We start from the raw sequence: 20,108 nt of genomic DNA on the forward strand, positions 1-20,108 counted from the left end.
AAAGGCGGATGTCAACTTGGCGAGGACAGATGAGCCAGCCTCCGAACGTGTTGGAACGCTAGCGGTCACGAGTCCAGCCAGCATATCACTCTCGCTTGGGAAACGGAAGAGCCCAGCGAATCTCGAGGGCGAAGGGACGTAGCGCGAGGATGCCAGGACAAGTCTCGCTGAATAGTCCGGTGCAAAGGACTCGCGGGCTGGATCGCGTAATGATACAACAGGCAGATGCGCAATCTCTGCGCGTAGCATCGGCAGTCAGTCGCAAGTGCAGCACAGGACGAGGCGGGGAAGACGTACATCGCTCAGCCAGTCTCCTCGCTCGAACTTATTCACGCCCCCGCCACCTGCGGCTGCTCCATCGTCCGCGCGACATCTTGCAGCGCCCGAAAGAGCAGCGGGTTGAACGCCTCTCCCGGCCGCTCCTTCTCCTCGTCTTCCTCTTTGACCGGCGCTTCGACCGCACCCTTCTCCTGCTCAACACCATCGGCAGCGTCATCCTCTCGCATCGCCGTGTCTTCTGCGGCTGGTTCGCCATTTGCTGCGGCTGCGAGAGCGGTCGAGACTTGTGGTGGAGGCTTGATGTCCCACTTATACAATTTGGAGGGGGTCCAGTGCGGCTTGAGGGAGGTGAGCGAGTTGAGAGAGGTAGAGAGGGCGTGCAGGGAGGTGAGCTGTACAAGAAGACGGGTTAAGAACTTCTGCAACGCCCGGAAAGAGTCCAGTCTCGCGGTCGTTTGGACGGCAGCGACGCACAATCCGCTCGTTCAGGACCTCGAACAGCGTCGGCGCCTGGTACACGTTCCCGTTCAGGATGTAGAACGCGCCGAGGACGGTCGACTCGGTGGGCGAGGTGCGATTCCGCTTGTGAATGATGAACAGGTCGGGCGGAGTCGAGTGGGCGATGACGAACTCGAGACCGACGAAGCGTCTGCACACGCAAGTCACACGACAGCTCAGTCAGCTGAAGAGTATCTGAGCTGGACGAGCGCCTCCTCCCTCGCGACGCACCTGAGCTCCGCCTCCTCGTCGACTCCCTCCATCCCGCCACGCGAAAACATCATCTGCATCCGCAGCTGAGCATTGTTGCTCGTCTTGTCGAAGAACGGGCTCAGGCTGAAATATTCCATCGCGAGTTGCGGCGTCGAGAGGGACCCGAAGGCGAGGAGGAACTCGGGTGCGCGCCATTGCAGGTGCGAGAGGTTGAGGGCAGGTTGCTGAGTCATCGCGGGTGTGCCCTAAAGCGGCTTTGGCGAGTCTGCTGAGCCCTGCGTGGCACTGTGGCGAAGTTCTGTCGAAGAAGAGGTGGGGCGACTGATGAGGATGGGCAGAGAGGGGAAGAGAGGCGGGCGAGTCGGGCGACCGTCGTAGAGTCCAAGCAGCGCAAAGGAACACCGTAGCGTCCTTCACACCCCTTCCAGCGGTGCGAGGGGGACGTGGTCAAGGCCGAATCGCCAGTTCGCCTCTCTCTCTCCTTCGCTAAAGCCTGCTTCTCGTGTTGGCGGCTCTTTGCGCCTTACAGTCTCGCCAAGGACTTCGTGTACACTGAAGGCGGTCCGCTCAACCCGCCGACGTCTACCCTCTGCCTCACCCGCTCCAAGCAATCTCCTCGCCCTCGCCCTCGCCCCGCCTGCCAGCTCAGCTTTGCGGTCCGCAGGCCACCTCAAATGGATCTGAACTCTAGTTGCTCGCTACCGGCAAAGCTACCGACCTCCCGCAGGTTTGCATCGCTGCCTGCGATCTTCGACTTCGGCCTCTCCCTTTGCAGCCGCACCTTGCTTGCGACGCTTTCTGGATGCTCATTACGCTAGTTAGACGCTGCTGACCGACAGCGGACGAACGTGGAGGCGGACCTCGTGCGCTCGAACTCCACGGACAATCCGGACCACACGCAGCCTCCCTTCCCACCGTCTCCTTTGCCTCTTCAACATTCTCCACGCTCTCTCGTAGTCGCCACAAGTCACATCGCTCGCACACCTCGGCCCCTGCTGTTCTTCCCCGATCAGCCGCGCTTACGACTATGTCCGAGTCCATCAAACGCCGTGAAGAAGTCCTCCGGGAGGTCCGCCGTCACATCGAACATTGTGCGTCCTACGACTATGCCGTACTACGCGCCACAACGCTGACGTCAACGCTGACGCTGGTCGATGGCGCTCATAACCTGCGCAGACAAAGTCGGTATGTCAACTTCGGTCCGCTTCGTGCAGGCAATCCCAAGGCTGAACTGCTCGAAATCTGCAGCATGGGACCGCATTGGTCGGTACGGCGGCTCTGGGCGCGCAGCACTCGACGTTCTGGAGGACATATCGCAACGAGAGGGCGACATTCGTACGTTCGCGCCTTGGCTTCTGCTCTTGATCTGATAGCTGATTCGAGAACTCCTCCAGCGTCCATGGACGATAGTGAGTCCAGCACGCGCGACGAGCACTTTGGGGACTCCGCTAACATCGCACACACACAGCCGAGGAGGTGGAAGAGGCTGAAGCTGAGATCAAGCATTTACGCGAGATTCTCAAGACCCTCGACAACCACGACAAGATTGAGCCACTGTTTGCTGAGCAAGAGAAGCAGGTGCGCCCGCTGCCTGCCCTCTCGTGCAAACAGCGGCCGCTAACGCTTGCGCCGCATACTCGACAGATGCGAGAGGTGTACGCGATCCGTGAGTCTGTGGCACCTCTGCCTTTGCAACACACAACTGACTCTTGACTTCCTGCAGAGGCCAACTGTACGCCCGCGACTGTCCATTCCCTTACTTCTTCTCCTGAACGCTCCTTCCCTTGCGTGTGCAGGTGGCAAGAAGGGAGAGATCGACATAGTCGATGCGATTGTGCGTTTCAAACTCCTGCTGGCTCGTTATCGGTGCGTTCGTCGTGAACCTGATCTCTCGACGGATCCCGCAACAGAACCCGCTCATCGATGGCGCATACGAGTATGCCGAAGCTGGGCAGACCCGCCACATGGGGACGACTCTCGTCAACAAGCAGCACACCAATTGGGTGAAGGAGAACGCTCGGCGTAAGCAAGAACGCAGGGAGGTCGCGAGCAGGGGCGGACCGTCGCGTCGCAAGACCAGCTTGCTCAGCCACACCGAGGTCGTTCCGCGGACTCCTTCGCCGGCTGCGGAGCAGGCGCTTGCTAAGGCGCGTCGGTCTGGCGGCGGCTTCAGGGCCGGATTGCGGTACTTCGGCTGGCACTACTAGACCGCCCTCCCCGTTCCCCTTTCCCTGTTCCTCCTTTCCTTTCCCTCTAGCTTATGGCGCGCATTGCACTCAGTATCTATCGGCTCTAAAGGCTGCTTGTCCATTTGCGCGGAAGAAACGCCATCGAGCAGAAACGACGACCGTCTCACGTTCTCCTCGTTCTGTCTCTCCTCGCGCTAGCGTGTCGAGTCGCCCGGCACACCCACGATGCACCCATCGACGAGACTCATCTGGCATGCAGGACCCGTCTACAGCGTGCACGCACCCGAGTTCCGCCTCCTCATGAACTCCCTTCATCTCGCCTCGCGAGAACCTCATCTGCATCCGCAGCCGAGCATTGTTGCTCGCCTTGTCAAAGAAAGGGCTCAGGCTGAAGTATTCCATCGCGAGTTGCGGCGTCGAGAGGGACCCGAAGGCGAGGAGGAACTCTGGCGCGCGCCATGCAGGTGCGAGAGGTTGAGGAGGGGTTGCCAGGCCCTCGTGAGTGTGCTCGGAGGTGGCTCTGGCGTATCTGCTGGGCCCTGCGTGGCAATGTGACGAAGTTCTGTCGAGGAAGAGGTGGGACAACTGATGAGGATGGGTGGAGAGAACGAGCGAGGCGGGCGGGTCGAGCGGTTGTAAGGGAGTCTGAGTAGCTTGATCAAGCACACCAAGCTGCGCCACAGCCGTTCAGACGGTGTGACGGAGTCGTGGTGGCCGCCAACTCGCTCGCTCCCCTCTTGCGCTCCCGCCATCCGCAGGCTGCTCGCTCTCACAGCTCAGAAGCCTACGCGCTGCTTTTTAAGACCTTTTACAGGCCCGATAAACCGCTCAATCCGCCGCGCCCGCGTCCGTCGCTTCGTCAGCCATCTTGAGTGCTGTCCGCGGACTTGCCGAACTTCCTGCTCATGTCCTGCTCTCCTCGAACGCCAGCCTGTTCTTGTTCTTCTTCCTCGATCAACTGCTACGTGATCGGCGCCGTCTTCCATCGCTCTGACTCTAGCACGACCCCGATTCAACGACCCTTGGCTTCAAGATGGCAGACGGACGAGCGGGGATCTTGAAAGAGGTTGAGGGGCATCTCGTGGCGTGTGCGTCGAGGCTCTAAGAACAGGCCGCCGCTATTGAAGCCAGGCAGCCGCTATTGAAGCTCGCTGATACGGCGTGCGAGACGGGTCTGCGCAGACAAGAAAGGTGCGCTTGTCCCGCTTAAGCTCGTTTCCCCTTGGCTAAGGCTGACCCACTCCCGCGTTCCTTAGCTTGGGACAACATGAGGTCCTACGGTGGTGCTGCTGAGACAACGATCCAGCAGCTGGAAGAAATCGAAGAGGTCGAATACGAGCTGGGTCTGTCCCGCTTCGCCAGTCTCCCGCTCTCTCCTCCGCTGACCGCTCACGGACGTCTCCAGCTTCGTATGAGGAGGGCTGTATGCTGCCCCACGCGACGCCTACTGCATCAGCCTACTCACCTTCTCGCTTGTCCGCAGGGGTGGAGCACGCCGAAGCGTCCGAGAAGCTTGGCGAACTTCGCAAGACGCTCAAGACTCTGCCGCATCACGAGAAGATCTCGGCTTTATTTGCTCGGCAGGAGAGAGAGGTGCGTGACAGCTACTCATTCAATTGACGCATTCTCCCCTCCCGCAGTACCAAGCCGTCCACACGATCGGTGCGCAACTCACGCTTCTTGCGGACTGCAGAACACTATGCTGACACACTCTCGTCACGAAGAACGAGAATTCGCGTTATGCTCCGCCTTCTCCCCTCGCTAAGCTCACCAGCCCTCTGACTTTCTGTTTGACGGTTACAGGTATCGAGAACGGCAACGGGACGCTTGCGCGTGAGGTCGTGAGTCCAGTGCTAGACCGTTCGCAGCTCGACTTGCGCGCTGATCGTCCCGCGTACAGGGTCGACTCGCCGACCAGGCGCGCGAGGAATGCCGCCGTCCTCTCGCCGGCCCGCACCTCCTCAACCGTCGGCTCACCCAGCACAAGGTTTTCACCGCGCAAGAGAAGCATCGGCGTAGGCAGGAAGCGGTGGGCCAGCTTGCACCTGTTCGTCGGACGAACAGCGGGCTCAGCAATGTCGAGCACGCTGGGTCGACGACGGAGCAGGCGCTTGCTAAGGCGCGTCGGTCTGGTGGTGGGTACAGGGCTGGGATGCGGTACTTCGGCTGGCAATACTAGATCTTCCTCTTGTTCGCCTTCCTCCTCGTCTGCTTCGCTTCGTTCGTCCTTCCCCTTTTTCTGCACGTCAAGCTGCACAAGATCTATCCGTCTCTGTGGGGGTCGCTTGCCCGTTTCAGGCGGAAGGAGAGCGGGCGAGCGCAAAAAGAGACGACCTTCTCGTCGTTCATCTCGTCCGCTCTGTGCGTCTCCTCGCACATCGTCCAGACTCCTATGATGCTCTCTCGCCGACGATCATGGTTCGAAGACCCCTTTTTACAGCGCGTCCAGCACGCCACAGCCGCTCAATACCCCTCGCCCAGATACCTCCTCCTCATCCTATACGTCCCCTCCCGCTTTCCCCTCCTCCCTAGCTCCCTCTCTTCACCTTCACCCGCCGACAAGAGCGCCGGCTCCGTGTTCCTCCGCTTGAAGAAGTTCAGCAACCCCCACCACCCCTCTCCCTCTCCGCTTCCCATCTTCTTCCCGTCCTCGAGCGAAGCCTGGACAAGAGTCGGCCTCCGGGCGTGGCCGGCTCGAACTGGATGGGGGTGGGTAGCGCGCCGAGCTGGTGCGGAGGGAGGAGGGGGAGGCGCGTCGTGGTAGCGGGTTTCGCACGTTTCGCCTGCGGGCAGGATGAGCGACGCTGTGACGTAGTTAAGGACCGCTTCCTGTGTCTCGACACACGCATGAGATGAGTTGGACGTGAGAGAGAGAGAGCCACGAGGGACGTACGACAGTCTCAACCTCCTTCTTCGCCGCCTCCACCTCGCTCTCCCACTCCCTCCGCCTTACTTCCTCCGTTGTGGGCTCCTCGCCGTCTTCCGAGTCGTCGTGAGAGAAGCCTGCAGGGTCAGCCAATTCGAAGTCTTTCAATTGGCGCTTTTCTGGTTCGAAGGGGAAGGGATGGGGAAGGGTTAGCGAGACGCGAGACGGGCGAGGGGAGAAGGAGGACGTACTGCGCTTGACTGCAATGCGGCCGAAGAAGAATTGAAAGGTGTTCAGGAGAGCGACGAGTGCTCAGCGAAGCCGCACGAGAGTGGAAGAAGCAAAGCCGACGTACGCAGCCTCTCAACCAGCAATTTCTGCGCAACGACGGCGCGACGGAACCCACAAGTCAGTCGCTCCTTGTGTCGCTCGAGTCGCAAGAAAAGGTCAGACGCACCGAATCGCTCGCATGCGCAATCAACGTCAGCACCTCGTCCTCTCTCTTCCGCTCAATCCCGAGCGCTTCCCACTCTTTCTGCCACCTTACGAGCGTACCGAGTACTTGAGTGCGCTCGGCCTTGAGTTCGGCGCGGAGCGAGACGTCGGTGGTCTTGTCTGTCGTTCGAGGAGGTGAGCAGCGAGCAGAGGAGAGGCGAGGGACAGAGGGAAGGGGAGCGGACCTCGGCGTTTGCGGAGGTTGTCTGTGCCGTTTGTTCCGGTCGTCAGTTGTCATTGGCAGCCAGGTTGAGCGAGCAGGGCAGGAGAGGCGCACCTTCGGTCGTCGAGAGGAACTCGCAATGGAGGGCGATCCACGCGAGGCCTTGCAGTTCGTCGATCGCGAACAGTCTGTTGAAGCCTGCAAAGACGCGCGCAAGGTCAGCGGCAGTCTCAAGGTTGGGAAGCACGAGGAAGGGCGCAGGCGGAGCGAGGACACGCACTTTGCTCGACTGTCGCCGCCAGCCAATCGCAGGGAGTCAGCCTCTCCCAAGCCTCAAGCGCAATCCTCGTACCCACTCAAGTCCATCGCATACAAACAGCGATTCCTGTCGTCCTTCCCGAGCGGTTTGAGCGAGGGTCTGCCCTCTACTTGCGCACGAGCGTGCCGCGCTGCCGAGAGCTGGTCTTTGACGAGGCCGCGGCGGAGGTCGGACATGCGTGAGTTCAGTCTAGCACTGCGACGTAGAGCAGGAGAGAGAGGAGGAGAGGGAGGAGAGGCTGGGCGGATATGCCGGTGAGGCTGGCAGGCGGCCCGGGGCGGGGCGAGCGCGACGTCGGCGTAGTTGCAGCGTCGTTTCGAGTCGGTAGCGAGGTAGTCGGTACCAGCAGTGACGATGGCTGAGCATGAATGGCCGTCTTCGAGGCGAGAAAACGTGGTTGCAAGCGCGCGAGTCCGGTCCGGCTATGCCAGGGTGTCTTATTCGTCTCTGTCTAGCTGAATAACCACGGGAGCGACGCTGGAAGTGAACAGCAACAGCAAGGAAAGAGAGAACGAGTGATGCGAAGTGCGGAGCGATGACGTCGCGACCTTGTCCTCCTCGCTCTCGTCGCCTTGCTCTCGCTTGCTCTCCTCCTTCACACGCTCGCTTAACCCTCACAACAAAGCTTACAACGACTACAATGCTCGCACACACCACTCTCCGCTCAGCCGCCATCCCGCGCGCATCCCTCGCAAACCCCCGTCTCGCCGTCAGTCCATTCATCCCCACCTGGACACCCTACTCGCTTTTCCAAGCCCAGACGAGATCCTGCAGGCTGAGATCACTCGTACTGACACCCTCTCTCACGCACGCAGCGCACCTACGCCCAGCAAAACGGCCCCGCCGCGCAGGAGCCGATCAACCAGGAGCGAGGCCCGTCCCGCACGCCCTTCTACATCGGCGCAGCGCTCGTCATCCTTGTTGGAGGGTACTTCAGCGGTGTCTTTGTGAGTGCCGCTCACTAGCTGCTGAGGAGGGAGGGCGATGGAGTCGATCGGGAGGGGAAGCTGATGCCGAACTCGCTCGCTTGCAGGCTACGCCCCCTACACCCGCCGTGAAGAACATGCAGGTCGCCATGCACCCCAAGGTGCGCTTCCAACTCCCACTCCCTTTGATGCCTTCACCGCGGAACTGATCTTCCCATTTCTCGCGCGCAGACGGAGGACGCCAAGATGGCTGCTGTTCGTCCCCTTCCCCTCTTTAAACCGCCAATCCAGACGAGCTGACGAACATGGCGAATCGCAGGGAATCCGCGAAGACCCGAAGGACGAGCCTCACAAGGCTGGCGGAGACTTGAAGGGCCGCAACCCTCCCAAGTAAAACCCGCCCTCCATCCCTCCTGTCCTCCGACTCGGCTCACTCGACCACCAACTCGCCCTTTTCGTCATGTCGCATACCCTCCACTTCCTCGCACGCCGCCGAAGCACCGTGTCTCTAGCATCTCACCTCACACAGAAGAAGAAGAAGTCTCCACATCGAGTCGTGCAAGAAGTCTTGTTTTCGTGTCCGTCTCGACCGCGCGATTCAAGAATGGAGGAAGGGGGGGCGAGGAAGCGCGCGTCTTTTTCTTTCGCTCGGTGCTCGACTCGCTGGCTTCGCTCACCTCCTTCACTAGTCCTTCTTGCGGCTCGAGCTCCGATAAGCTCGACCAAAGCTCGTACAGGCATCGGAAGATCCGCGGACCTCGACCTCTTCGCGAACACTTCGACGAACCTCTTCTCGCTCGCTTCTTTCCCACCTCCTCCCTCTCCATCGCCCCCAATGCCCAAGCGCGAACCTTACCTACGCCCCCAACTCGCCCACCACGTCTTGACCAAGTCATTCGTCAGGTCGTGGGACGACGGCTCGCACGCTGCGCGACCGAGTTTGATCGAGCTGATGAAGGACCAGAAGGGCGAGGTGGACAAGGACGTGACGGAGGTGAGGAAGTGCAAGTATGAGATGGACATGGGTGGGTTTCGAGAAGCGGAACATTCGCAAGGAGGGAGGAGGATGAAGCTGACGCCTTTTTCCCCGCCTCGCTTGGTTACGCAGTCGAAACTTGTGCGCGCTCTCTTTCTCGACGAGTACAGGCTCGAGCTGACGTCTCTCGTTAAACCCCTCGTAGCCGTCACCAAGCTGCGGGAGATTGATCAGAAGACCAACGGCTCTGTCTGGCCTGTCTGGCAGTGCTGGAACTTCAAGAACGAAATAAGTACGTCTGCTCCTTCCCCATGACCTCTCCAAACTCGATCTTTACCCTCCCGTCGCGAGTAGAGCAGCTGCAGGACGAGATGCGTGAGGAGTCCTTCCCTCTCTCTCTCACCAACCCGTATCGCCACGCTAATACGCCCAAGCCTCGCAGGCCATGCCAGAGACAACGAGATGCAAGAGCTGGTTAAACAGCACCGTCTTGCCGAGCACAACTTGCACGAATGGAGGGCGATCCGGGACGAGCGGTTCGAGGGTCCGGCCGCGCGCAAGGTTGCGGACGAGATATGGCAGCAGGTTGATCATGCGTACGACGCGGTGCGTAGTCCAGTTTCCTCTGAGTCTGAGCAACGCTGACTGGGTACGAACGATTTGCGCAGAGATGGGTCGTCGTCAAGCTCCGTACGTTCTCTCTCGACCTACCTTCCGCTTTCGCTCCGTATCTGACGCCTCCTCGTGATGACTCTCTAGACCAGCAACGTCTGTCACGGCTCATTCGAAACGTTCCGCATTGAGAGCTGATCCGTTTGCCGCCTCGCAGGAGAGGGAGAGGCGGAAAGGTGCCGCGACGAAGCCAAGCGCAAACACTTGCTCACGCGACTCGCCACGATTGTGAGTCCTCCTCATTGCTTCCTGTGCGCAGCGCTGAACCTCGTCCACTCGGGCTGCTACACAGGCCAACGTTATCCACTGGACAGAATACATCATTGGCGACGCCGAGCACGATCATTCGTCAATCTGGAAGCGGGTCAATGGCGCGCCATCCCGTACTCCTTCGCCTCCTCCCGGTCTTGCGGGCGAGCCGCAGCTGGCCGGCCACTCTATCACCCTCTCTTACCGCCCGCACGATAGCCTGCCGGAGGCGCCCGAGCCGCCGGCTGGTTCCGGGCTCGAGCGTCCGCCTTCGCGTCACGGACGGCATGAAGAGGCTGAGAGCGCATTGGGCAAGGCGGGACGGTACAGGATGAGGAGGAGGTATTTTGGCGAGAGGTATTGAAGGCGGAGCAGCTGACGGGCCTTCGACGCCCCCTCAGGCTTTGTTCGGCAACTCGTAGAGCTTCCTGACTGCAAGTAGACTGTTCAAGCGGTCCTCGGCAGGCATGAAAGGCGATGGGACGAGAGCGGGCGAGTTCTGTGGCCTTCTCAGATCGCAATCCGTTCGCGCGTTATGCTCTTGTGTCGCTCTCTCGTCATGACCCTGCGCCGCCTTACTGGAGGGCAAGTCAGCTACACTTGAACGATCTCGAGACGCAACGTGATGACGGCGCTCAGATCGTTCGGGGAATCCGCGGACCTCGTTGCGCCTCCTCCTCCTCTCTCTCCTCCTCCCCTCCCTTTCGTGCTCTTTCAGCTTCACAAGCGCCCTCTCGCCATGAGCTCCTCCGCTGAGAACGCCGATCCTCCTGAGGACCTTCGCCGTGCGCTGGGCATGGTGCTCGCCCACAACGCCTCACTCGCTGGTGGGGAGCAGAAAGGCGACCAACCAAGCTTGTACCACGTTCGAACGATGGAGGAATATCGCAAGTGCCGCTACGAGATGGATCTGGGTGAGTCGCACCCGCTCGCCTGGACGTTGGAGTTCGCTAATTGCCTCCCGCATGTGTTCCAGTCGAGCAGAGTCTGTCCGCGCTCACTAAGTCGTTCTTTGAGGCGGCACTGACGTTCGACACCCTACACAGACCTCGACAAGCTCAAGACACTCGACAACCCTCCCGGATTCGTGTATGTTGTCTGGCGACGCTGGGAGTGTTCCGAGCGACTAGGTGCGTTGCCACTCCCAGCTTGCCGGTCGGCCTCCTAGCTCATCAGCTCACTCTGCCTTTCAAAACAGAGTCGCTTGAGCGTCAGATTCGTACGTTCACTCGTTGCAAATTTTGACGAAAAGGTGCTGAGCCAGCTATTGCACTCCTCACAGAGGGTACCCGCAACGCCCGCGTGCTCGATAAGCTCGAAGCCAAGCAGAGCAAATCTAAACACCAGCTCGCTTTCTGGCAGGAGCGCGAGGAAGTGTTGGTGACGGACCGCAAGTTGGAGAAACAGGCGTTCGAGATGTTCACGCTCATCAAGCACATCAGCGATGCCGTGAGTCTTTGCCTCGCCCTCTCCGTGTCTTTCTAGTACGAGGCATGACTGACCGTCTGGTGCTACGCAGAGATGGGTCATCTTCAAGCTCCGTTAGTTTGGCTCCCTCATTCACGGCTTTCAACAGTCTTTCCAGGCTGACGGCCCTCACAGACAACGCAACAAGAGACTCCACAGTTGTGCGTACTGCGGGATCATCACGGTACCTCGCTCACAGAGACCGTAGAACTCACGCGGATCGAGCGCATCGCAGGAATCTGTCCTCACGTGGATCAAGAAGCGCATCGCCGACGCCGAAAAGTCCTTCAAGAAGCACTACTGTGACAGCCCGCACTACGACGGGGAACCGCACCGCTCGACCTCCTCCAGCTCCCACACCGGTCACATCCCGATCGTCCTGGACCACCGTCCGCGTCTTCCGCCCGCCTCTGAAGCAGCGCACCAGCCCGTTTTCGATTTGACATCTTCAGACGAAGACTCCGACGATGGCGACTTCGGAGCGCCCTGAACCCGCGTCTCGAGTCGCCAACCTCCTCCTCCTTCGCGCGACGACAGTGACGACGAAGAGCGTGATGGTCGCTCATCGAGTCCGCCCGCGAATCCACCGCGGTCGCGGGGTCACCCGCAACAGCGCTCGAGCAGCCACCGCCGTGCGAGGAACAGCGACCTTCCTACTCGACGTCCCGAGTCTGCAGCGTGAACAGTCGGATGTTGGGCGTCCTCCCTCTAGGCATGGTCGCAGGGATGAGGAGCATGCTGAGCGCTCGATGGGCAGGGCGGGGACGTACAGGATGGCGAGGCGGTACTTTGGCGAGAGGTACTGAGCGAGGACGAGCAGCAGAAGCGTCGAGCGAGGGAGTCGTTTCCTTTGTTGCGGGTGTAGAGGCAAGCTTCTGAGTCTGTATTGCGAGGCCTTCCAGCGACGCCTGAGATCTGGGACGAGATGAACGAGGTGAGCGTGCCGACTCGCAACTTCTTCGCAAACTCGTCCGTCTCGCTCGAGGGTCCCGCACCTGCTCGAGATGACGAAACACGCAATGCAGTCTACTCTACCATCCTCTACTTTCTCTACAGAGCCGCCGTCCGCTCCGCCCCTCTAATCATACTCATCATCCCTCACGCCCTCCCCCTCCGCTCCAAGCTCAACACACATCCCATCCCTACTCGGTCTAACCCACAAGCCCTCCTCCCCCGTACCCGCTCCCAAGACCTCCTCCCCCTCCGCCGCCCTCGCCGCGAGCCAACTCTCAACCGCCCACCTCCCCCTCTCAACGAACACCGACTCATCTTCTTTCGTAGGGTCGGGATGTCCGCCGTAGTTCTCCCATGCATGTTCGGGGGTAGGGATGGGTACTGAGGGGTCGATTGGGAGGTTGGGAGGAAGAGGGGGAAGCGAGGAGGGTGCGGAGGAGAGGGTGAGGGAGAGCGAGTGCCAGAGGGTGTGGGAGGTTCGGTGGCCGAAACCGATCTGCTCAAGTCGAGCGAGAGAGCGTTAGCGAGCGAGCGAGCACCGAGAGATTCTCGTCGGGAGCAGGAAGAGAGAGGCAAAGGAGGGAGAACGCAAACGCACAAGGTAAGTCCTCTCAGCCCCAATCCTCTGCGCCGCATGCACGGCCTGTCCAATCCCAAAATGACTCGTGAACGGCTCAATCCTGAGACAATCAATCACGAGGGCCTTCAACCTCGGCTTCTCCTCCGCGCCGTTCGCATGCCCGTTCTCCACCTCCTTCCGCAGCGGCCGCAAAGACACGTGTTGAGAAAGGACGTCCCAGCACTCATCAGGAATGTGGGAGACGTCGCTTATGTAGGCGAGTTGGGAGTCGAAGAGGAAGCCGAGGCAGGGGTAGGGCGAGGGAGGGGTGGTGAAGAATTTGCCGTGGTGGACTGCGAGGGGCGAGCGTTAGCGAGCCGCGCGTGAGCGAAGCGAAGCAGCGAGATAGTGAGAGAAAGGGCTGGGGAGAAGGAGGAGGTAGGCTGGACGCACCGGGAAGAGGGACGACAGTCAGTCCCTCCAGCTCGAAAGGCGTCGAGGAGTCGAAGATGTGCCACGTCAGGGAGGGGATGTCGCCTCCGCCGGTCTGTCTCGGGAGCGTGTTAGCGCGGGTAGGAGAGAGAGGAGAGGAGATGGGAGGGAGGGAGGGGACGCACGGCTGCTCCTGTGTTGGTCAAGTAGGGAAAGGCCTGTCCGCAAGTCTCACGTCAACTTCAAGCTACTCATCGCGCCATGCATAGCGCAATAACTGAGCAGAAGAAACGGGCGCGAACGGACCTTTGAGACCTCCTTGAAGGTATCTCGCGTGCAGTAGATCGGAATGCTGGGCTGTATCGCGCCGCGGAGGGTCCAGCCTGTTGGTAATCGCCGAGCATGCATCGTCAGCCTGGAAGCGCGAGCTTGAAGCAGACGAAGCGAGACTGGGGAAGACGAACCTCGCAAGTCGTCGAGTCCGAGGATGGCGTCCTGCATAGCGACGCGGCCCCTGATCAGCCGTCTTGTGCGGGAGAGCATGGAGAGAAGCTGGTGGACGCACCGCATGAGCGTGGGTGAGGAGGACGGCGTCGATTTCGCGCAGGCCTCGCTTCGGCCAGTGTTCGAGCGCGCCCGAGAGGAACGTCTTGCCGCACTGCGCACACGAGCGGCGTGTGAGTTCCCAGTACTCCACTCCACGAGACAGAGCTCTTTCCACCCGCTCGCGCACTCACGTCGATGAGGATGGTCCTGTCCCTCTCCTCGCCGTCCGTCTCGCTGTGCACCCTGAGGATCGCACTCGTGTTCCTCCGCTTGTTCTTCTGGCCCTCCTCGTCTGTCGGGTCCAGAGTCGATCGACAGCAGTGGCATCCGGTGTGTGGGTCGGTGACGCAGGTGACGAGAGGGATGGACGACGAGGTGCCAGTCCCGAGGAGGGTGCACGAGATGCGCCGGCGTGGCATGGCGTGCGACGGACAGCGATGTCGAGGAGAGAACAACGTCAACGGAGCCTGTCAATCCACGCAGGAAGAGGGGGAAACACCACAACGAGACCAGGAGGACGAGGAGGAGGACTCGCTCGTCTCGACCAGCTTGGACACTTACAGCGGGGTAATCCGCGGATTGTAATCAGACTCACACTCACAGGGAAGCACTGTAATGCGCCTGCAAAATCGCGCTTTCGTTCGTCGTCGTTCTCCCTCTCGTCCTCCGCTTCTCACCGTCCCGAGCCATGGCTAGCAGCTAGACCTTCTCCTTTCTCACTCTTTCCATCCACACGCGGACACGCTCAGCGCACCCTCGCCCCCTCCCACATCGCGCGCGCGCAACCTCCCCGTCCTCATCAGCCCAATCCCGACCTGACCCCGCCGAACCTCGTCCCCTCCGCCTCCCGGACACGCTGCTAGCCTCGTACGTTCACCGACTACCCTCTCACAGTCTATCGAGCACTCGAGCGGGCGAATCAGTGAGGGACACGACGCGGTATCGCTGCCGGCCGAGGGGAGGGTGTTCCTTGACTCTCCGGAGACGCTCTCATGCGCCCAACTAGCTCCGGATGCAAGTAGAGGATGGCGCAGTGACACTCGGAGGACGGCGCAGGCAGTGCGGGCAGCCCGGCCAGGCAGGAGGACCGCGGAGACGGCCAGTCCGGCCTTAGCCTGGATGACCGCGCGGGACGGTCCCAAGTCGCGAGGGTCGCGCTCGCGCTCGTTCTGCCGGGTCGATAGGGTCGACGTGGTCCGTTGCAAGTGCTGGCGGAGTGTACAGAGGCGCACCGGACAGCCCTCGGCATTCTTACGCGCAGCAGCTGACACTCTTCTCCTCGCTCGCCGGTGCATATTCGCAGGCTTCTTCTCCCCTTTCCTCACCTCCTTCGGTCCTTCTTCCCCTATCCGCCTGTACATCCCTCTCAACCGTTCGCCCCTTCCCGCCGTTCAACGCCTGCGCTGCGGAACACCGCCGCCCTCGCCTCCTGACGACCAGGACCGGCGACTCCGCGGTTTCCGGCCCCCCTTTGTCGACGCCGCACACGACACGGCCTTTGACGAGTGCACGCGACATCTCTTTGACGTGAAGGTGCGCGCGGCGAGTTCTTTGTGCGAAGGGAGGGGCACACGAGCTGACCCCTTCGCTCGTCAGGCCCGGCTCGCCTCGACCGCACTTCCTCTCCCCTTCTCCCCCCGCGGTCCCGGCTCGATGCCACTCACACCTTCCACCCCCTCCTCTCCCTCTCCTCCCCGCTCACCCCGCCCGCTCTTCCCCCCGACCACCGCCTCCAGTCCAAGTCCCTCACTCGCCCCCGCCCTCCTCCCTACTTCCTCGCCCTCTTCAACGAACTCGTCTGGATCCGGCTCGGCAAGGCGCGGACGACGCGCGACGAGGAGAGCGGGGAGCGTGCAGGCGCGACGGAGCGTCGCGAGTTTGGGACTGGGCGTGCAGTTCGCGAATATGAACGAGCTCACGGGTCACGGTGGGGGCAGTGGGAGTGGGAGCTTGAGTCCGGCTGGGAGCGGGAGTGCGGTGGGTAGTACGAGTCCTTCGCCTCAGCGCAAAGGGGGGTCGAGGAGGAGTTCGGTACAGTTTGCGACGGCGACGCCTTCTTCGCCCCCGAGGATCTCGTCACCTTCTTCACCGACTATCCCACCAACCGCATCGCTCTTCCCTCCCGCCGCCGGCACGACCGCCCCCTCAGCAGCGCCCCTCTCCACCCCCTCCCTCTCCTCTCCCACCTTCTCCTCCGCCTCGCTCGCCACCGCAGGAGCGAAAACCCACCTCGCCTCTTTCCTCTCGGGCATCACACACCACACGCGCGTGCGGTCTCCCGGTCCAAGTGGCGGGCGAGGCGTGAGTCGGAGCGCGAGTCGGTCGCATTCGCGTGCTTCGAGCGTGAGTGGGCGGAGTCGGATGCCTAGCAGCGGGGGAGGAAGTGAGGCGGGAGCAGCAGAAGAGGAGGGCGAGTCGTGGACGCCTGGGGATGGAGTGGGCGAGTGGGAGGACGGCGCGCAAGGAGGGACGGAGGGGCGGGAGTTTAATTGGTTCGGGACGGCTCTGGCGGGGTCGACTACGACGAGCGGCTTCAATGGTCCTACAGGTCGCTTCCGGTCTCCCTCGGCTTCTTCCCGTCCTCCTCCGCACACGAACCGCGCAAGATCGACCTCCTCTCGCGCCAGTTCGATCCACACCCGCTCGCGACGCAACTCGCTCACTCCTTCGCTCGCATCGGCAACTTCTCATCCGCTCTTGCATGAGCTTGTGAGGGAGAACACGACGGGGGGTGTTGTGCCGAGTGAGGTTGTGCAAGGAGGGGAGGGCAAGGTACAGCAGTGGGAGGCGACGTACGAGACTTACAAGCCTTCCGTCCTCACCACTCCCCGCTTTCAACGCACAACGACGGACGAAGAACCGTTTCTCGACTCGGCGCCGAATTCGCCCCGAGCTGGGGCGGGACAACTTGTCGCACGGACAAAGACGTACGACTCGTTCGTCTCGTCCTCCGAAGACGGAGGCGAATCGGCTGCTTCGAATGACCTCTCGGCTATCGACGTCTTTGAGGAGGGCGAGCGGATCGGCGTTGGAGTCTGGCTCGAAGGGCGCGGAGGATACGTGCGGGATTGTTTTGCGGGCAGAGCCGACATGGACGGCAAGGCGCCTGGGAATGGGTTGGACGGGCCGCGACAACTCGAGATTGAGCGCCGGCTCGGCGAGGGCACGTACGCGATCGTCTACCTCGTTCGCGAGGTGCTCTACGACCCCGACCCGACAGACGACGACATCCTCTCGCCTATCGACCCGCTCGCCTCGTTCGAATTTGACGACCGCCACGCCGACGCCAACTCGGACACCGGCTCGACGAGCGGTCGCCCGCGGCTGCACTCGTGGAGCTCAGACTTCTACGCCCCGCCTCCGAAACCGACGTACGGGCAGTACTACGCCCTCAAGTGCCTGTGCAAGAAGAACCTCACGGAGGACTTGATCGAGGTGCAGCGCAACGAGGCGTTCTTGCATCGTGCGCTGCCGAAGCACGAGAACATCGTCCAGATGTACGGGGTGAGTGGGCGACACCGCCTTCGCGCTGCTCTCCATACCCTCCCTGCGCGTTACTGATGGTAAGTCGTCTCGCCTCTGCAGGCCTACGAGACGGACGACTGGCTGTTCCTCGTTCTCGAGTACGCCGGCGGACGCGACGCGTTCTACTGGCTTCTCGAGGCGCAGGAGCACGGCACCGAGGACCTGTATTCGCGCGCCGCGTCCCCCGCCGCCGAGAACAGCCCGAACGGCCGCTCCTCGTTCGACTTTGACAATCCCGACCCGGACGACTCGTCCCTCTCGCGCACCATCACAGCCGACACGCCCGCGCACCTCCTCGTTGACGAGACGCCTCCCTCACCTTCGCTCCTCTCGGCTGCAATGGGCGACCAGCTCCTCTCGCGCAAGCGGCTGCGACTCATCTCGCGCATGTTTGGGCAGATGTGCTCGGCCGTCCAGGCGTGCCACGACGTCGGCATCTCGCATCGCGACATCAAGCCGGAGAACTTTATCGTCATCGACGGCAAGGGTGACCGCGGGAGCAGGGCGGCGGGCCTCCCGCCTTCGGCCGTCACGCAAGGACCGGATGGGAAGCAGGGCGTCGTAGTCAAGATTACCGACTGGGGACTGGGCACGATGGAGGAGGTCTGCGAGGACTTTGACTGCGGAAGCAAGCCGTACATGGCCTACGGTGCGTTCCCGACCTTTCTCTCCGGAGGAACTTGCGCAGCTCACGACTTGGCCCCGCAGAGTGCCGCAACAACCTTCGCCCGACGTACGACCCGCGACAAGCCGACGTCTGGTCGCTTGGCCTCGTCTTCCTCAACCTGCTGTACCACCGCAACCCGTGGGCCGACCCGTCGCTCGACGACCCCGACTTTGCCGAATACGTTGAAGATCCGATCGGCTTCCTCCAGAACCGCTTCGAGGGCATGTCGGACGAGGTCGCGCACTACCTCGCCGACAACGTCTTCTGCGACGTCCTCGAGATCGTCGATGGCAAAGAGCGGCGGCGTGTGTCGGCGGGCGAGTTCGGCAAATGGGCCAGCAGGCTGGTCATGATGCTCGGCGAGGGTCAGCTCGGTCAACAGCGGCCGCAGATCGCGTCGTCCGACTCGTTCTCGGCGTTCGAGTTCTCGCCCGTGGCGACCATGCCTCTCACAATCCCGGGCGGCGGACCGCCAACGACTTCGCTCCTCTCGCAATTCGCGCCGTCAACCGTCAAGGCGAACCAGTCCATCTTTGACGACTTGCCGAACGAGCTTCCAACGGTTCCCGAAGTCGCTGGCGACTCGTCCTTCCGCTCGAACGCCCCCTCCTTCCCGACGTCGTCGACGCCCTCGCGGCCTGCCTACATCAGCTCGCCGAGCGCCATCTCGGAAGACGGCGACAGCCTCCCCTCGCCGACTTTCCCCTCTCCGCCGGTCCCGAACGCTCGCCTTCCTGCCGGCTCGAACACGACTTCGCCAGAAGGTTTGCAGCGACCCTTGCCCTGGTCTACTCCGTCCATCACGACCTCGCCGCTCGAGTCGCTCCCGACCCGGCCTGTCGTCTCGCTCGCATGGCACGCAGTCGACGTCGGCCATCCCGACGCTCCCGCAGGACATCCCGCCCCTGCCCTCCAAAAAGGGCGGCATGTTCGGCCGCTTGAAGACGCTCGTCAACGAGGGCAATCAGGACCTCGAGGCCTTCAAGCGGCGAGTCGAGGAGCGGAACGCCTCGATCGGAGCGAACGCCGACACGACCTCTGCGCCAGCGAAGATGCAGGGTGCGCGAGCGCCGCGCGGCAAGTACGACTCGCCGTTCTCGTCGCGCGGGTCGGTCGGGACGGCGAGTTGGGGGTCGAACTGGAGTGGAAACGAGCCGGCTGGCGGGGCGGACGAGAGTCGCGGACGCGGGTCGGCGCACGATCATTGGTCGTCGGCTTCGACGCGACGGGACCGCCTCGCCGGACGTCGCGGACAGCCTGCTGGACCCGGCAGCGCCGCCGTCGACTTCTCCCCCTCGAGCTCGAGCCTGACTCGCGGCGGCCCGTCGACCCTCTCGGCTTTCGACTCGGCAAGTCGCACGCACACGCCTTTGTCGAGCTTCGGCAGCGTCGGCTCGCCTCTCGAGACCAAGTCGACCGGGACCGCCACCTCGACTACAACCGCAACAGGCCGCGAATGGCGCAGTCCCAGCCCCTCACGTGCCGCTCCTCGTCCGTACTCGTCCTCCCGTGCACGGGAATCGCCTCTACCCGCCCTCGCACCCGCACTCGCCATCACCGGCTCGACGCCTCTCGCTGCCGCCGCCGCGCCTCGACCCAAGTTGCGCGACGCAGCGACGGATACGAGCGATCTGGGCAAACTCTCCACCTCTCCTCCGCCTCCGCCCCTGCAAACCTCCGCCTCGTCGCCCACCATCTCCACCGCCCCCGCGCGTCCCCCTCCTCAGCCCACCGCGTCTCCCGCCCCTTCTCCGACTCCCGCACCCGCCACTCTGCCCAACGCAGCAGGAGGAGGAGGCAAGACCAACAAGCTCGCCAAGATGCTCAACTCGATCTCGGTCTTCAACCGCACGCAAGTAGTCGAGAAACCTTCTTCCTCGCCGTCCCCTTCTCCTTCGACCGCGCCCGGGGCGGGGACGCAATAACTTGTCCATCCAAGCACTCCTCTTCATCGCATCGTTTCCCTCAGCCTCTCATTGTGTGTACGAACAACCCATCGAGATTGAACAGAAGAGCACTTGTAACGCACGCAACCAACTCGTCGCATTCCGCTCGCTTCTCCTTGGCCTTCGAGAGACGAGAGCAAGAGCAGGAAGCTTGCGTAAGTAGCGGG

General features: G+C 62.0%; 9 protein-coding genes across 9 annotated transcripts; 6 read left to right on the forward strand and 3 right to left on the reverse strand.

Annotated features, from left to right (window-relative positions):
• Positions 1 to 329: 329 nt before the first annotated feature.
• Positions 330 to 1,223, reverse strand: RHTO_06510 (Mediator complex, subunit Med6; the record flags this gene model as incomplete). The annotated part of the gene is made up of 3 exons (XM_016420171.1): positions 330 to 671; positions 754 to 928; positions 1,009 to 1,223. The coding sequence occupies 3 exons, from the start codon at positions 1,221 to 1,223 to the stop codon at positions 330 to 332; spliced, it is 732 nt and encodes a 243-aa protein (XP_016269404.1).
• A 794-nt stretch (positions 1,224 to 2,017) lies between these two features.
• On the forward strand, positions 2,018 to 3,197 carry RHTO_06511 (uncharacterized protein; the record flags this gene model as incomplete). The annotated part of the gene is made up of 9 exons (XM_016420172.1): positions 2,018 to 2,081; positions 2,167 to 2,175; positions 2,239 to 2,325; positions 2,385 to 2,399; positions 2,459 to 2,568; positions 2,635 to 2,656; positions 2,714 to 2,722; positions 2,787 to 2,824; positions 2,901 to 3,197. 9 exons carry the CDS (start codon positions 2,018 to 2,020, stop codon positions 3,195 to 3,197), a joined length of 651 nt encoding a protein of 216 aa, XP_016269405.1.
• Positions 3,198 to 4,212: 1,015 nt separating this feature from the next.
• On the forward strand, positions 4,213 to 5,358 carry RHTO_06512 (uncharacterized protein; the record flags this gene model as incomplete). Its single annotated transcript, XM_016420173.1, has 8 exons — positions 4,213 to 4,267; positions 4,362 to 4,370; positions 4,436 to 4,522; positions 4,585 to 4,602; positions 4,663 to 4,772; positions 4,820 to 4,841; positions 4,983 to 5,020; positions 5,080 to 5,358. 8 exons carry the CDS (start codon positions 4,213 to 4,215, stop codon positions 5,356 to 5,358), a joined length of 618 nt encoding a protein of 205 aa, XP_016269406.1.
• A 284-nt stretch (positions 5,359 to 5,642) lies between these two features.
• RHTO_06513 (uncharacterized protein) lies at positions 5,643 to 7,198 on the reverse strand (the record flags this gene model as incomplete). The annotated part of the gene is made up of 8 exons (XM_016420174.1): positions 5,643 to 6,008; positions 6,073 to 6,182; positions 6,401 to 6,422; positions 6,503 to 6,660; positions 6,726 to 6,746; positions 6,818 to 6,901; positions 6,984 to 6,992; positions 7,060 to 7,198. 8 exons carry the CDS (start codon positions 7,196 to 7,198, stop codon positions 5,643 to 5,645), a joined length of 909 nt encoding a protein of 302 aa, XP_016269407.1.
• Positions 7,199 to 7,662: 464 nt separating this feature from the next.
• On the forward strand, positions 7,663 to 8,342 carry RHTO_06514 (uncharacterized protein; the record flags this gene model as incomplete). The annotated part of the gene is made up of 5 exons (XM_016420175.1): positions 7,663 to 7,731; positions 7,838 to 7,969; positions 8,056 to 8,109; positions 8,180 to 8,203; positions 8,268 to 8,342. 5 exons carry the CDS (start codon positions 7,663 to 7,665, stop codon positions 8,340 to 8,342), a joined length of 354 nt encoding a protein of 117 aa, XP_016269408.1.
• Positions 8,343 to 8,783: 441 nt separating this feature from the next.
• On the forward strand, positions 8,784 to 10,209 carry RHTO_06515 (uncharacterized protein; the record flags this gene model as incomplete). Its single annotated transcript, XM_016420176.1, has 9 exons — positions 8,784 to 8,973; positions 9,057 to 9,065; positions 9,130 to 9,216; positions 9,279 to 9,299; positions 9,367 to 9,530; positions 9,593 to 9,614; positions 9,684 to 9,692; positions 9,754 to 9,824; positions 9,889 to 10,209. 9 exons carry the CDS (start codon positions 8,784 to 8,786, stop codon positions 10,207 to 10,209), a joined length of 894 nt encoding a protein of 297 aa, XP_016269409.1.
• Positions 10,210 to 10,584: 375 nt separating this feature from the next.
• Positions 10,585 to 11,802, forward strand: RHTO_06516 (uncharacterized protein; the record flags this gene model as incomplete). The annotated part of the gene is made up of 8 exons (XM_016420177.1): positions 10,585 to 10,759; positions 10,822 to 10,830; positions 10,892 to 10,975; positions 11,044 to 11,064; positions 11,128 to 11,294; positions 11,365 to 11,386; positions 11,448 to 11,473; positions 11,548 to 11,802. 8 exons carry the CDS (start codon positions 10,585 to 10,587, stop codon positions 11,800 to 11,802), a joined length of 759 nt encoding a protein of 252 aa, XP_016269410.1.
• Positions 11,803 to 12,390: 588 nt separating this feature from the next.
• Positions 12,391 to 14,222, reverse strand: RHTO_06517 (metallo-beta-lactamase domain containing protein; the record flags this gene model as incomplete). Its single annotated transcript, XM_016420178.1, has 8 exons — positions 12,391 to 12,762; positions 12,865 to 13,178; positions 13,279 to 13,372; positions 13,443 to 13,475; positions 13,564 to 13,640; positions 13,722 to 13,752; positions 13,823 to 13,915; positions 13,995 to 14,222. The coding sequence occupies 8 exons, from the start codon at positions 14,220 to 14,222 to the stop codon at positions 12,391 to 12,393; spliced, it is 1,242 nt and encodes a 413-aa protein (XP_016269411.1).
• Positions 14,223 to 15,456: 1,234 nt separating this feature from the next.
• Positions 15,457 to 19,920, forward strand: RHTO_06518 (protein serine/threonine kinase; the record flags this gene model as incomplete). Its single annotated transcript, XM_016420179.1, has 4 exons — positions 15,457 to 17,307; positions 17,389 to 17,977; positions 18,037 to 18,833; positions 18,889 to 19,920. The coding sequence occupies 4 exons, from the start codon at positions 15,457 to 15,459 to the stop codon at positions 19,918 to 19,920; spliced, it is 4,269 nt and encodes a 1,422-aa protein (XP_016269412.1).
• Between the last annotated feature and the right edge of the window lie 188 nt (positions 19,921 to 20,108).

The sequence above is a fragment of the Rhodotorula toruloides genome, assembly GCF_000320785.1.
Source record: "Rhodotorula toruloides NP11 unplaced genomic scaffold Scaffold42, whole genome shotgun sequence".
NCBI lineage: Eukaryota > Fungi > Basidiomycota > Microbotryomycetes > Sporidiobolales > Sporidiobolaceae > Rhodotorula > Rhodotorula toruloides.